Raw genomic sequence first — 13,214 nt, forward strand, 5'->3', positions numbered from 1 at the left:
CGGCGTAACAGACGGTTTGGGATTGCAGTTTAGACAAAGGTCATTCGATTCATAACGCCAGGCAGATTTGCGCATGCAAACGTCTCAGTGACATCCAAGCGGATGTGTGGTGAGCAGACGGGACCCGTGGGTGTACTTGCCCCCCACCCCCCACGCGATATGATCATGAGATTGTTAATAAAGTCATGGATAGGCCAATCAAAAGTGGAAATGACGGGCGGGGTGGGGATTTGCTTTAATCTGGCAGGAGGTTTAGCCCTGGCGGGATTATTTACTGTTACGCAGGAAGCTTTAGGTGTCACATGGCTGTGGAGTCTGCTGTTTTTGTTGGTTCACAAATATCAACATCATCACCATAAACAATAATAATTAGTAGCAAGGATGAAAAAAAAATGTTGACAGGGAGTACTGTACATCTTCAATTATTTTCACTTTTTTAAGTGGCCCTTTCGTCCTTCCATTTTTCGTGGAAAGTACCTAGGTGCTTGAAAATGTTTTAGGCACTTAAAATTTTTTACGTGCTTAAGTGCTTTTAAAAAATTTTAAATACTAAAACAATTTTTTGGGCCACTTAAAAAAATCTAAAAGCACCTAAGTACTTAAAAGCATTTAAGTACCTAAAAGTTTTTTAAAGTACTTAAAACAAGTATTTTTAAGCACTTAAAAAAAACTAAAAGCACATAAATACTTAAAAACACTTAAAAGCACTTCACCTAGGTACTTAAAAACACTTAAAAACATTTGAGTACTTAAAATCACTTAGTCACTTAATAAAACGTAAATACTTGAAAACTACTTATGTACTTAAAAGCACTTAATCACATAAGTTTTTAAATACTTTAATAAAAAGTACCTAAAAAACCTCACTTAAAAACGTTTAAGCACTTTCAGGTTTTTAAGTACTTAAAACAAGCACTTATGTACTTAAAAACACTTAAAAGCACTTAAGCACTAACTTTTTAAATACTTGAAAAGAATTAAGCACCTAGGTACTTAAAAACACTTAAAAGCATTTAAGTAGTTAAAAACACTAAAGTACCTAAAAACCACGTAAGTACGGAAAATCACTTAACGTTTAAGCACTTAAAAGTTTTTAGGTACTTAAAACGAGCACTTAAGCACTTAAAAACAACTTAGATACTTAAAAACTACTTATGTACTTAAAAGCACTTAAGCACGTAAGTTTTTAAATACTTAAAAAAAATTTGCACCTAGGTACTTAAAAATACTTAAAAGCATTTAAGTACTTAAAAACACTAAAGTACCTAAAAACCGCGTACGTACTTAAGAGTTTTTAAGTACTCACAACAAGCACTTATGTACTTAAAAACACTTAAAAGCACTTAAGCACACTTTATACTTCATACTTTATAAAAGAATAAGCACCTAGGTACTTAAAAACACTTAAAAGCATTTAAGTACTTAAAACACTAAAGTACCTAAAAACCACGTAAGTACTTAAAATCACTTAAAATCACTTAAAAACGTTTAAGCACTTAAAAGTTTTTAAGTAGTTAAAAACAACTTAAATACTTGAAAACTACTTATGTACTTAAAAGCACGTAAGTTTTTAAATACTGAAATCACTTAAGAACGTCTAAGCACTTAAAAGTTTTTAAGTACTTAAAACAAGCACTTAAGTACTTAAAAACACTTAAAAGCACTTAAGCACGTAAGTTTTTAAATACTAAAAAAAATTAAGCACCTAGGTACTTAAAAATACTTAAAAGCATTTAAGTACTTAAAAACACTAAAGTACCTAAAAACCACGTAAGTACTTAAAATCACTTAAGAACGTTTGAGCACTTAAAAGTTTTTAAGTACTTAAAACAAGCACTTAAGTACTTAAAACACTTAAGTACCTAAAAACCACGTATGTACTTAAAATCACTTAAGAACGTTTGTGCACTTAAAAGTTTTTAAGTACTTAAAACAAGCACTTAAGTACTTAAAACACTTAAGTACCTAAAAACCACGTATGTACTTAAAATCACTTAAGAACGTTTGTGCACTTAAAAGTTTTTAAGTACTTAAAACAAGCACTTAAGTACTTAAAACACTTAAGTACCTAAAAACCACGTATGTACTTAAAATCACTTAAGAACGTTTGTGCACTTAAAAGTTTTTAAGTACTTAAAACAAGCACTTAAGTACTTAAAACACTTAAGTACCTAAAAACCACGTAAGTACTTAAAATCACTTAAAACAAGCACTTAAGCACGTAAGTTTTTAAATACTGAAAAAAAAATTAAGCACCTAGGTACTTAAAAATACTTAAAATCATTTAAGTACTTAAAAACACTAAAGTCCCTAAAAACCACATCTTCTGTGGCCGCAACAGCACAATCTGATTGCTCGCTGTGCTCAAATCTCACAAGGAGGAAAACGCTTTTGTCTCCCTCTTTGTGCAGTCGCACTGATGCCGCTCGGATCTACGATTCCTCTCACACAAACGACGCGTGCGTGTGGGTTTGAGGGTCGCGAGATAACAAGAAGCCCGCAACCTCCGTGCGGAGGTCAGCAGAGATGGCGGGCCTTGACACGCGAGGTTAAACGCAACGTGAAGCCAAGATGCTGGCTGCAAAGGTCAACTTTGCTCGCAGCGCATCTGGCTGCCGCACGCCAAGCCACAAAAAAAAAAAAAAAGGAAGAAAGATCAAAGAAAGGAAAAAACTCTTAAATGTCTTAATTAACCTTTTAACAACACCGCTACAATGTCGAAAAATAATATACAGAAAAAATCACAAGGTATTACAGAGAGAAGGACGCATTTAATGTTTTTTGAGGAAGAATACTATTATTACTAATAGCACGAAACATAATCGAACCTTTCTCTTCCAAAACATCGACTTCAAACTTCTACACTACGGTAAAGCAGTTCACAATTCATATGTATCCAATAACATGACAAAAATGTAGATTTTAAATAAAATACGTCGTACTTACCTTTATAGACGACATCCATTCTCTTTCGTTCGTTGTGCTGGGAAGCCAGAGCCAAGCTCGCTGTCGTTGCTTCGGGAGCGGCAAAGAAATCCTTTTACAAGTGGCCCAGTCACAATATTGGCCGACCTAAAGTGGAAAAGTTCACTTTAACTGGAAATATACGCCTTGAAAATGAAATTTTGATCATGTCTGACTTTCGTCTACCACTGCACACCTGTAAAAACTGTAATTATGAATCATCGTTTTAATGAGCAGCTCCGATCAACCAATCAAAGGAGTCGAAAATATGACGTCACAGGTTGCCATTGCAAAAGTCGCAAGAGCTAAATCTAGAAGCTGATTGCATAAAAAAAAAAAACTAATTACGACGACAAGCCCTACTTTACATAAATAGAAACATTTTTTAGATTATATTGAGTGTGACTTCTTTCATGAATTGATTTCAACAACGATTCCGTTGGATTGTCCCACGCTGGTGTTATATTTATGAGTGAAATACGAAGATGTACATCACACATCTGTCTGCACACGCCTCCAATTTGCGCCCAAAGGAACGCATTCTCACAGAGATTTTTCTCTTTTAACATCACAACATAATTCATGCAGAATGATAACTTTTTTAAAAAAAATAAACAAGGTATGTTTTGTATAATGTAGTATGAAGGAATGTCTGCCAAAAAGCTTACCTCAGTGCTTCCCAGTGCAGATGGAGAACCAACAGAAGGCCGGCACCATGTGGTTTTCCCAGCGGCCCACCCAAGCTTTCGCTCATCGCTCACCTTTCGTGGGGCTCAGCCGCCTCGGTCACGAAGTGCTCCAGAACAACGCAGCTTGTTAAAATAGTGACACAGTTCTGGAGGGAATCATAATGGGGTTCGCCTGCCATTTTGTGGATCCGGAAAGAGCACAAGGAAGTGTCCCAAGGGGGTGCAGGGGGTACGGGTAGCAGGCTATGCTCTTTGCTAAGAGCCATATGGTCCCTGGATAACTGCAGAGAAAGCTGTGTCACTCTGTGGCAGGATATCAAACCCGGGCAGTTTCGTCATGCTTCTGTTTGGGATCTTCACAGGCAGGATCCCAAAGTCCAGTCGGAAAAGAATTGTCCTGTGCACAAGTAATGTCGTCCTAAAGATCTTATGCTTTACAAAAGCTTAATGGTGGACTGATGCTGGCCATTTTTAGCCACTAACATTCCGAACATGCGCGATGTCCTTGACAATACTGACTACTATGATTTTCTAGATATGGAAGGTTTGCTCCGTTTTCTGCTCTGTGTCAAGTAGCAATTTGTGAACGTCGATTTATTTTTCTCAAGTCAATTTTCACCAGTCGAAACACAGGAAAAAGTCAAAAGTCTTTTACGCTTGTAATGAATCTTCCACGGTAGAAAGTCTTTCATTGAGTGTCCAATTAAGAACTTAATGACTAGCGCTGTTTTGTTAGCTTGGCGTCTTTAATTTGGTCCCATTAACCGTGTTGAGACATGCTAACAAGGTCACTTAGCTTGATTAAAGACAGTTACTGCAGGATAAAAAAAAATGGGTGGAATTTCCAACTTCAAAACAGAGAGTCGGCTAATAACCAGCTAAGAACAATGTGTTTGTTTGCTGCTATTGTGTTCCAAGCCCAAAAGACACTTGATGTATTGTTTTAATATTCAAAAGCTCCTTGGATGGAATTGCTAAACTCAGAATAGGGAAGGAAATGATCCCTCTGTGACAAAGACAAAATGTGAGGACAAGTTGAAGTGACGCATGCTTTAAGAATCAATTTCCCGTGCATACAATGACTTTTCATTAAGGCCAAATGAGGCCCTGTTGTTCCTGTGATAACGCGGCAGCCGCAAAGCAACGGCGTCATTCCAAAGCGAGCCTTGGGAGCTTTATGCCACACAAGTTTTGAGTCGTTTGCTGTTGACGCTGCCAACAAAGAAATCAATCCTTTGACCTGCGAGGGAGGGAATTTGTCTTTTGGGGCAGGCAGCTTTATGACTTTGGTCCTGGAACTTGAAAGGTAATGAATGGAAATCCCTTCCCGGAGGCATTTCCGATATTAACTGCTGATTCTTTCAGAACCTTCTCCCGACCATCGATAGATTCAATCGCGACTCGCCCGCATCCACAAGACCATGACACACACTCGCGTGAAATGACAATATGTCGTTTATTTTCTATATCTTAAAGGTTTATTATTTACAAACAAAACGAAACCAAAAAGAAAAAGAAAAATCAAAAGGATTTTTTGACAAACACTGTTTGTCTGCATATTGTTGTAAGAAAGTTTACTTTAATCTTTCTTGTCCTCCGCGAAGAAACTCACGAAACTGAAATGTGGCTCTCGTCCTCTGCGGAAAATCTTTTTGCATCTCTATATTTCTTCCGCCTAAACCAAACAAACCGACGAACGACGACGAAAAAAAAAATGAAATAAAATGGAACCAAATCGAGAATATAAATACAAACATATGTGCTGGCTTGTTGAGGGTCTCTACGCTTCTAATGTGTAAGCTTGTTACGTCGCCATTAATGCCCGTCTGGTAGCTGTGATCGGTAGAGTGAGGAAAGACAAAAAAAAAAAATGAAAGCACATAGCTGGGAAGCACTCCCTCCAAAGGCAAGTATATGTAAAAAAAAAAATTTAAACGGCAAAAAAATAAAAATTAAACAACAGTCCTGCAATGCATCGTCACTCATTCCTATGGAACGACGGCAGATTCACGATTAAGTGCTCGAGTTGGAAATCTGCCACCCAAAAAAATATGCTTTCTACTGGAAAAGTGCAATTTGTAAAGCAAGACAATTCTTTTTTTTTTGTTGTTGTTGCTTTGGCCGGTTTCCTTACACAAACATCAGTGGCTAGCTACAAAACAAAAAGAAAAGGTAAGAAAGGTGCTCGCCATGAGTACATCTTGTCGTGTGTGATATTACTTGCGTTAAGATCGCATTGCACCCCCGACCCCATCAAAAAAAATATTAAAATCCACTTTGCAGATAATAGCGTGAATACGAGAGAGAAAATAAAGCTGCTTGAAAAAGCTGGATGCCGTGAGACATTTGGCCGTCGTCGCAAAGTCCTTTCCCGTCTGAAGAAAACAATAACAAAAAAACACAAGAGACATAAAACGGGTCAAAGAGGAAAGTCAGGATGAACCGAAGAAGGGCGGAACATGGCTGTTGTTTAGGCACAAATACGTAAGAATGTCCATGTGAAAAGTCGATGCTCGCACAGACGACACCGAGGCGGACGCACAATGAACAGAATCAAACAACATTTAACGTCAACATTGTTTTTTTGATTTTTTTTTTTTTTTTTTGTGACAGTGCATGCTTTCATTGACGGCGACGTTGGGATCATATCAGTACAGTATCGACACAAACTGGTAGCCAAACGCACATTCCCGGAAGGGCTCGGATAAGCTTCACCACCCGATTGACGGAATACACCGGAAGCCAGAAAGAAGGCCCGCCCGGATGTGAAACGGATCTTTGCTTGGACGGTTCTGCGTCCGTTTTTGGGTTGGTTTAGCGTATGCGAGCCCGAGGGGAAGGATTTACATGAGACATAGAACCTTAATGCAAACAGCAGCGCTCTGCAGCCTTTTTTTTTTTTTGTTTTGTTTTTGGTAAAGCTTCAAGTCCTGAATTGTTTCAAAATTTGAGAGGGGGGGAAAAAAACGCCCCGGTGGTTGTTTCGTTTGAAATAGAATCCAAATCTGCGGATAAACATGTCGTCATAGTTGGAATGCGACGAGAAGTAGCAGCCTCAACAAGAAGATGAGAAGAAGAACATGAGAATAGAAGAATAGAAGTCATGAACGGAGTCAACTCCAGTGACGCGATATCTCCATTAGTGTGTAGTCCTTCAGTTTTAGGAGAACATTTTGGGGGAAAGAACTCGTCTGAACTGAACATGAACCCTCCATTGGAACGTTGACTGTTTACATGCTTTTGGTACCCGGCAACTAACTGGCACCTGGTGTTCTGTTTTTTTTTTTTTTTTTCTGTTTATTTTACATTGAGGTGAGAGTTGTTTTCGAACGTGTTTTGGAAGAATCATCATCTGTCATGTGCTGTGATGAGCGCTAGATAACTGAAATTGAACAGAGGCTACAAAAAAACAAATATGATGACAAATTAGGTGCCGTATCATCTCGCTCAAGTTGCTAAAATTTTCACCATCTCTCCCTGAACCTCTTTTACCATTCAGTGTTTTTTTTTTTTTTTGGTCCCCCCAACTGATGTTGACGTCATATCGTTCGTATGACGTCAATAGCATGTGCTGGAAGCTAAAAGCTAAGGAAATATATAATGAGAACAACATTCAATTTAGCAAAACGGCCAATGTGGAATTGCTTAAGAAAGAGATCAGTTGATATGTATGTGGAAACTACGAAGTTCATCATAGACCTGTTCAAGGTTTTTTTTTTTTTACCATCCAAAGTGTGGCAAAACTAAATTTGTGTATCAAGGTATGAAAAAAAAATGCGTCCAAAAAAATATCACAAAAAGAAAATCACTTTTGAGCAAAATGGGATTCTCGTTGAGCCTGTTGCTGCATTCAATTTTTTTTTTGCATTAAGGTTCGTTTGTCAGCTTTGTCGCTTGCAGGTGGGTTAGCTAGGTTCCCCGACAGAAGTAAGACATTTGTTTATGATAGAGAGAATGCACCACACAGTATCTGTAAATACTAGCTCTACAAAAATTATTTACAGCACACGTATAGGTAATTTTTATGTCACAGTCTATTGCATAATGGTGATAATTCTTTAGTTTATAAATATTATAAATATACACATAGCTTTCTTTTTCTCTTTTGTCGTTACGTCACACTTCAACCATCCCAAATGAGGAATAGAAAACAAACGCACCCGTCATCCGTCCTTTCATCCATCTGTCACGCGTGTCTTAAAGCAGCATTTTCTGTTATTCATTCCCTTAACACTGTCGAGGTTGCAGACACATTTTTCTGTACGGTGTTGGTTTCTGAAAGTCCAGAAAATTCCTTCATGGGGGCGTGTGCTTTGTTTTGTTTGATTGTTTGTTCTTTTTTTTTTCTTCTTCTTTTTTTAAAGACGATTTGCAAGTGTTTACTTTGCACGTATGATTCCACAGTGGCGCTTAACGCTGCTTCTCCTCTTCCTCGGTGGAAAAGGAAGTCACAATCCGTAATGCAAACAAAAAAAAAAACCTCATAAATATATATAAATAAAAAATTCATACATTGTATATAATTCATTATATTTCTCAGAAAGGAAGACTCATGTTTTTTTTTTTTAGACTACAGATTTTTTTTTCCCCAATTGCCATTGCGAAATATATTATAATTGGATTTCAACGCACAGTCACATGCACTCGCCAATTCTCCCAACATTCTCATTTGTACCATATTTGTATGTGTGTGTGTGTGTGTGTGTGTGTGTATATATATATATATATGCACACACACACACACACACACACACACACACGCACACACACACACACACACACACACACACACACACACAGAGGCCATATACCAGATGTGTATATAGTCATAGTTATGGCATAAAAGAAAAAGATTATCTGTATAATATACATTCTTAAGTAGGGTGACAATGTTCCTAAAATATCATACAAGGGCTCCGTATGTACACGATTTCAATGAGGTTATCTGAGAAGAGAAAACAATGCCAAAGTAGTTTGGAGCTCTTCCATGGTTAAAATAAAAAGAATCCAAAAGCAAACGGAAAAAGGATCATAAATTGGATGCGAAGCGCATTTTGTCTTGCTCAGTCTCCGTACTGCTCAGGACAGAATCTCTCCGAGAGCCGGGGGATTCCCTGTGCTGGCCCGATGACGACGAGACCGCCGCCGCCGCCGCCACGGCCGCCGATGTGGAGCGCACAGGTGGCAGAGCCCCTGATGACATTTGCCGGAACAAATTGACCCGCTGGGGAACTGTGGTGCGGATGCCGCTTTGGAGACTCAACCCCTGGATGGCCACCGCCGCCGCCACCGTCGCCGGGGGCGGTGCGATGGAGGCCAGCGAGTCGCCCGAGGCCTGGTGCGCCCGTGGCCCAAGCGACGCGTCGTGGGGCAGCGACGGCTGCGAGGCCGATAAGTGTCGCACGTCTCGACTCAAGCTGCCAGACTGCAGCGCCTGCGTGCTTTTGTGAACATCCCCTCGCTGGGGCGAAGGGACCTGCTGCTGCTGCGGAGAATGTTGCTGTTGTGGAGACTGCTGCTGCGTCGAGCCACCGCCTGCGGCCGACACCGGCGGCTGCTGGCTAAGTTGCGACTGCTGGCCGGCGAGAGACGGCTGGCCGACGGGCTGCTGGATGAGCGACAGCTGGGACGCCGTGGGAGAGCCGTATTGGAAGCTGCGGCTGGCCAGCGGCGTCTGTACCGGCGGGCTGCACATGGCGGCCGTGAAAGAGCACGGCGACATGATGGCCCCCTGGAGCGGCGTCTGCGGGTTGGCCGAGGACGAACCCAGGTGGGAAACGCTGGCGGCGGGGTAGAGCGCCGCGGCGGCGGCGGCCGGCAGCATGCGGGCGGCGGAGGCGTTGGCGATAGCTGAAGCACTGTAGGTCAAAGGTACCGACGACTGCTGGAACTGACTCATCCCAAAGGCGGCGGCGAAGGGCGGTTGCGCCGGCGAGTTAATGATGGAATTGCCGGACATCGGTGTCGAGTTCATCCCGCTGAGCGACTGCTTGCGGTCCACCATCATCACCATCTCCCGGTCCTGGCGAATGATCTGCTTCAAGATCTCGTTTTCCTGTGTGTTGAATACGCCGGCGTTCAAGTCCTTCTGGAACTTCTGCAGCAACAATGAGTTCTTCTTCCCTGTTGAGGAGCAGTCAAGAGAGGTGAGCTGGCCTGGCGAAGGGCGAGCACACCGACAGGAACGGCAAATAAGATTGAGATGCAGCTTGAAGACTTGACCGCTGGTGCCGAGTAACCGAGTGCCAACACTTCTCGTTCGGACTTTAGGAAGTTTTCAGGCATTGTATTTGAACTGAGTGCTTTTACGATAATTTACTTTGACTACCGATATGTGAAAACGCATCTGTACTGTCTGCTCTTTACTTTGTCAAAATGGGTGAGATCTCGAGGTGGGGGGGGAAAAAAACAAAAACAAAACATGGGCGTATATGAACCAGGAAGCACCAAATTCGCAACAGCGAATTCGTTCAATGGTCTCATTGAAGAAAATTTAATCTTGTCGGCTACAAGAACGATTCTTGTGCCAGCCTAACAACCAACAGCTTCTGGCGTATCATTTGAAAAAAAAACAAAACCACCTTATGTTAAGATTTATTTTTTCCAGTTGTTACCATGACCTCATTTAGGATTTTTTGTTCATCAGCGCACAAAGGTAGTGAAGCTACGGGGACACCTTTTGATTGCATAAAAGTCTGTGTCAACGCAAGCTAGCTCATGGTGACTTGACTTCACAAGATTTTTTTTTTTTCCATTTTGCCAAGGCAGCTATCAAAATGGGTACTGTGCTCGAGAGTGGAAATTACCTTCAACCGTTTGCACCTAAACGCATTCCAGAATCTGTACTTTTCTCATTTGACTCATTTAACTCGGTGTCTTAAGAGTGCGAGTCGTTTTGCCACCTCTGGACTTGACCGTTGATGGCCATGCAAATTTTGTAAGGTCTTCAAACTGCACCTTTGACTCTTCAACTAAACTCGCTCGTATGGAACGTGAAGTGTGAAGTACACCGAACGGCGATGGTGGCGATGGGAGACTATGGGGGGGTGGGGGGGGGTCTCTGAGAGGAAAGGGTGAAGGACACATAAGGAGACAAAGATTACGTGTGGCGTCGTCTGGTCGGAAAAGTGCTGACGCAACTCGGAATACTGATGAGTCGCAGCAAACGCGTCACCACTCGGGACACTTTCCCTCACGACAAACGACACGTAAGTCTCTCGTTGAAAGTCACAGTCTATTCAAACCACAAAGACTTCACACACGTCACACAGGGACACCACCTACGATTTCCACTTCTTCAGACAAAGTCACGAAAAGAAAAAAAAAAGGTCTATTGTACAACTCTTCCTACAGAGTGCTTTTGAGGTGACGTTCATATTAATGGATGAAACAGTAAGTCGTGCTTCCAACTGGACCGCACAATTAAATTAGAACTCGCATAATTCCTCCCATACAGCCTTTAAAAAGAACTCGCCGCAGTGGGTGTCGTACGCACCGTTGAGCCCCCTGGGGCTTGATAAATACAATTGATTCTAATTGGAAACGGACTAATTACGCGCCATAAAGGGCAGGCTGTGCCCACGGGCACAGGAAGCAAGTCACTTTTTTTTTTTTCGGATTTAGTTCTTTCCGATCGCTGTGGGCCGGGCTTATCGACAGCCCGGGACATAACGTGGCTGGCTAAAGAAGATGGAGTGGACGATAAGTGCGCTCAAGGCTTCCGCCTCAGTCACTTCATCATGAAGACTCCAACCGTCCTGGAGGGGCTCAACGCTTCTCCGCTCGGACGGCATATATTTGTTTTTTTCCCTGCTCAAGGCCGCCGGTAAGCTAACAAACTCACATTGGCTTTTAGAAGGATTGATGTCACCTCTGTGGACTCTGGTTTCTCACTACAGGCTACAGCTAGCACCAGCGACTACCCGTTGACTTACAAGGCCGTTTTTATGGCGTTTTTAAAGGTGACAGGATCTAGCTCTGCGGATTGGAAGAACAGTAAATAATTGATACCACTCACACGGCAGCTTTGACAACAAAATATGTGGCGTCCAAAAAAAGGTCAATGGAGAGATGCGGGAGGCAATTTTCGGTCTGCCTCACTTGCTGAATCTTTGGCACTGCAAAATTTGGTGTGTGAACTAATCAATCCTAAAGTGCTGTTCATTTGTATTTACCTTTTGAGCACAACGGGTTTGCAATTGGTTAGTGTTTAAACATTTACAATATGGATGCAATTTATAGCAATGACGTTTTTGAAAAGAATTTGACCTGTTGCCCAACCTAATTATTACAAAATATATAACTATATTAATATTACATTGTCATAATGATTATTATTACGATTAGGTGCTATAAAAAAAACTAAGGAGGACTCAGAGTCAGTGCAAAAAATGGAAGATTACTTGCATCTCTGATTCAAACTGATTGATTATTTACCTTTTGAAAAAAAAACATCCCTTCATATTTTTGTGCACTGTAAATCAGTTCCATTCAACGATATTTTGGTGAACACAACAAATTGAAGTTTCAACAAAGTTCTGGCAAAATTTGAAAAGATGACTAGGAAAAAAAAAAGACAAAAATGGAAAATTATATCTTATTAGTTACACTAAATAATGAGGGGAAAAAAGGATTATGAAAACATAACTTTTAGGACTAAATATATAAAATCCGTTCAATACACACATGAGCACCCCCCACCAAAAAAAACAAAAAACATACTAGGGTACATACTACACAAATAACACTTAAATAAACCCTCCAAAATCAAACCAGGCAAAAAAAAAAAAAAAATTATATGAATAGCTGGTAAGAAATGAGAAGAAAACACATGCAAACAAACAAACAAACAAACATAAGCATCAAGACAAACATGATCGAAATCATGGTCAATGTGTCTCATTAAAAACAATCAACTGTACAAATAAATATGTTATTTTTGAAACAACACTGTCATTTTTCGTTAGCATTCCTTTAAGGCAGGGATGGGGAAACTTTTCTCCGATCAGGAGAGTCCTCCCGAGGCCATATTGGTTCAATGCAAAATATTCCAAAACTAATGCATATATACTTGGAGCATTTGTAAATGAAAATCATTTGGCCTTTTGATTCTGGAACGCGAGCCGCATGAATACAAAAGGCTCCTCACCCCTGTTTTTAAGGAGAACTCCGCCTTTATTCCGAGCACAAAGTCATAAATTGACTCAATAATGGTCATGCTGCAGAAAAGCGGCTCCTTGTTCTTGTCCAAGGACATGTGTGACTGGTGATTCTTTTAAGTTGGAATGTGTGACTGAAACAAAACAACAACAAAAAAGTAGCTGTATTCTACTCACGCAAAAGTGAGAACATTTGCGCCAGTCGTGGAATGCAACAAAAACAAGATGGTGGCAGGTTGCATTCGGAAAGTTTGACTAGTGTGCAGATTTTGATACCGTTGGGCAAAATAATTAAAAAATGTGCAATAATCCGGGTGGCTATTCTGTGAAAGCAAAAAAAATAAATAAAAATAAAATGGTGTGAATGGCACATCTTTGTTTCCTGGATTGTCTCCCTCGTCAT

The 13,214-nt window shown here is 40.7% G+C and overlaps 1 protein-coding gene and 1 long non-coding RNA gene across 2 annotated transcripts in view; both read right to left on the reverse strand.

Annotated features, from left to right (window-relative positions):
* Nucleotides 1-2,947: 2,947 nt before the first annotated feature.
* Nucleotides 2,948-4,093, reverse strand: LOC109523608 (uncharacterized). Its single transcript, XR_002169805.1, has 3 exons — nt 3,633-4,093; nt 3,161-3,282; nt 2,948-3,072 (listed from the first exon to the last, which is right to left on the reverse strand). It is a non-coding gene; the product is annotated as an uncharacterized LOC109523608 (long non-coding RNA).
* Nucleotides 4,094-5,090: 997 nt separating this feature from the next.
* Nucleotides 5,091-13,214, reverse strand: part of hcn1 (hyperpolarization activated cyclic nucleotide-gated potassium channel 1) — a 50,922-nt gene continuing 42,798 nt past the window's right edge. The window contains exon 9 of the mRNA XM_019882793.1: nt 5,091-9,776. Within this exon, the coding sequence (XP_019738352.1) occupies nt 8,683-9,776 (1,094 nt within the window). The 3' untranslated portion in view covers nt 5,091-8,682. The remainder of the gene's footprint in view (nt 9,777-13,214) is intronic.

Source organism: Hippocampus comes, unplaced genomic scaffold (assembly GCF_001891065.2).
Source record: "Hippocampus comes isolate QL1 unplaced genomic scaffold, H_comes_QL1_v1.1 scaffold30, whole genome shotgun sequence".
Taxonomy (NCBI): domain Eukaryota; kingdom Metazoa; phylum Chordata; class Actinopteri; order Syngnathiformes; family Syngnathidae; genus Hippocampus; species Hippocampus comes.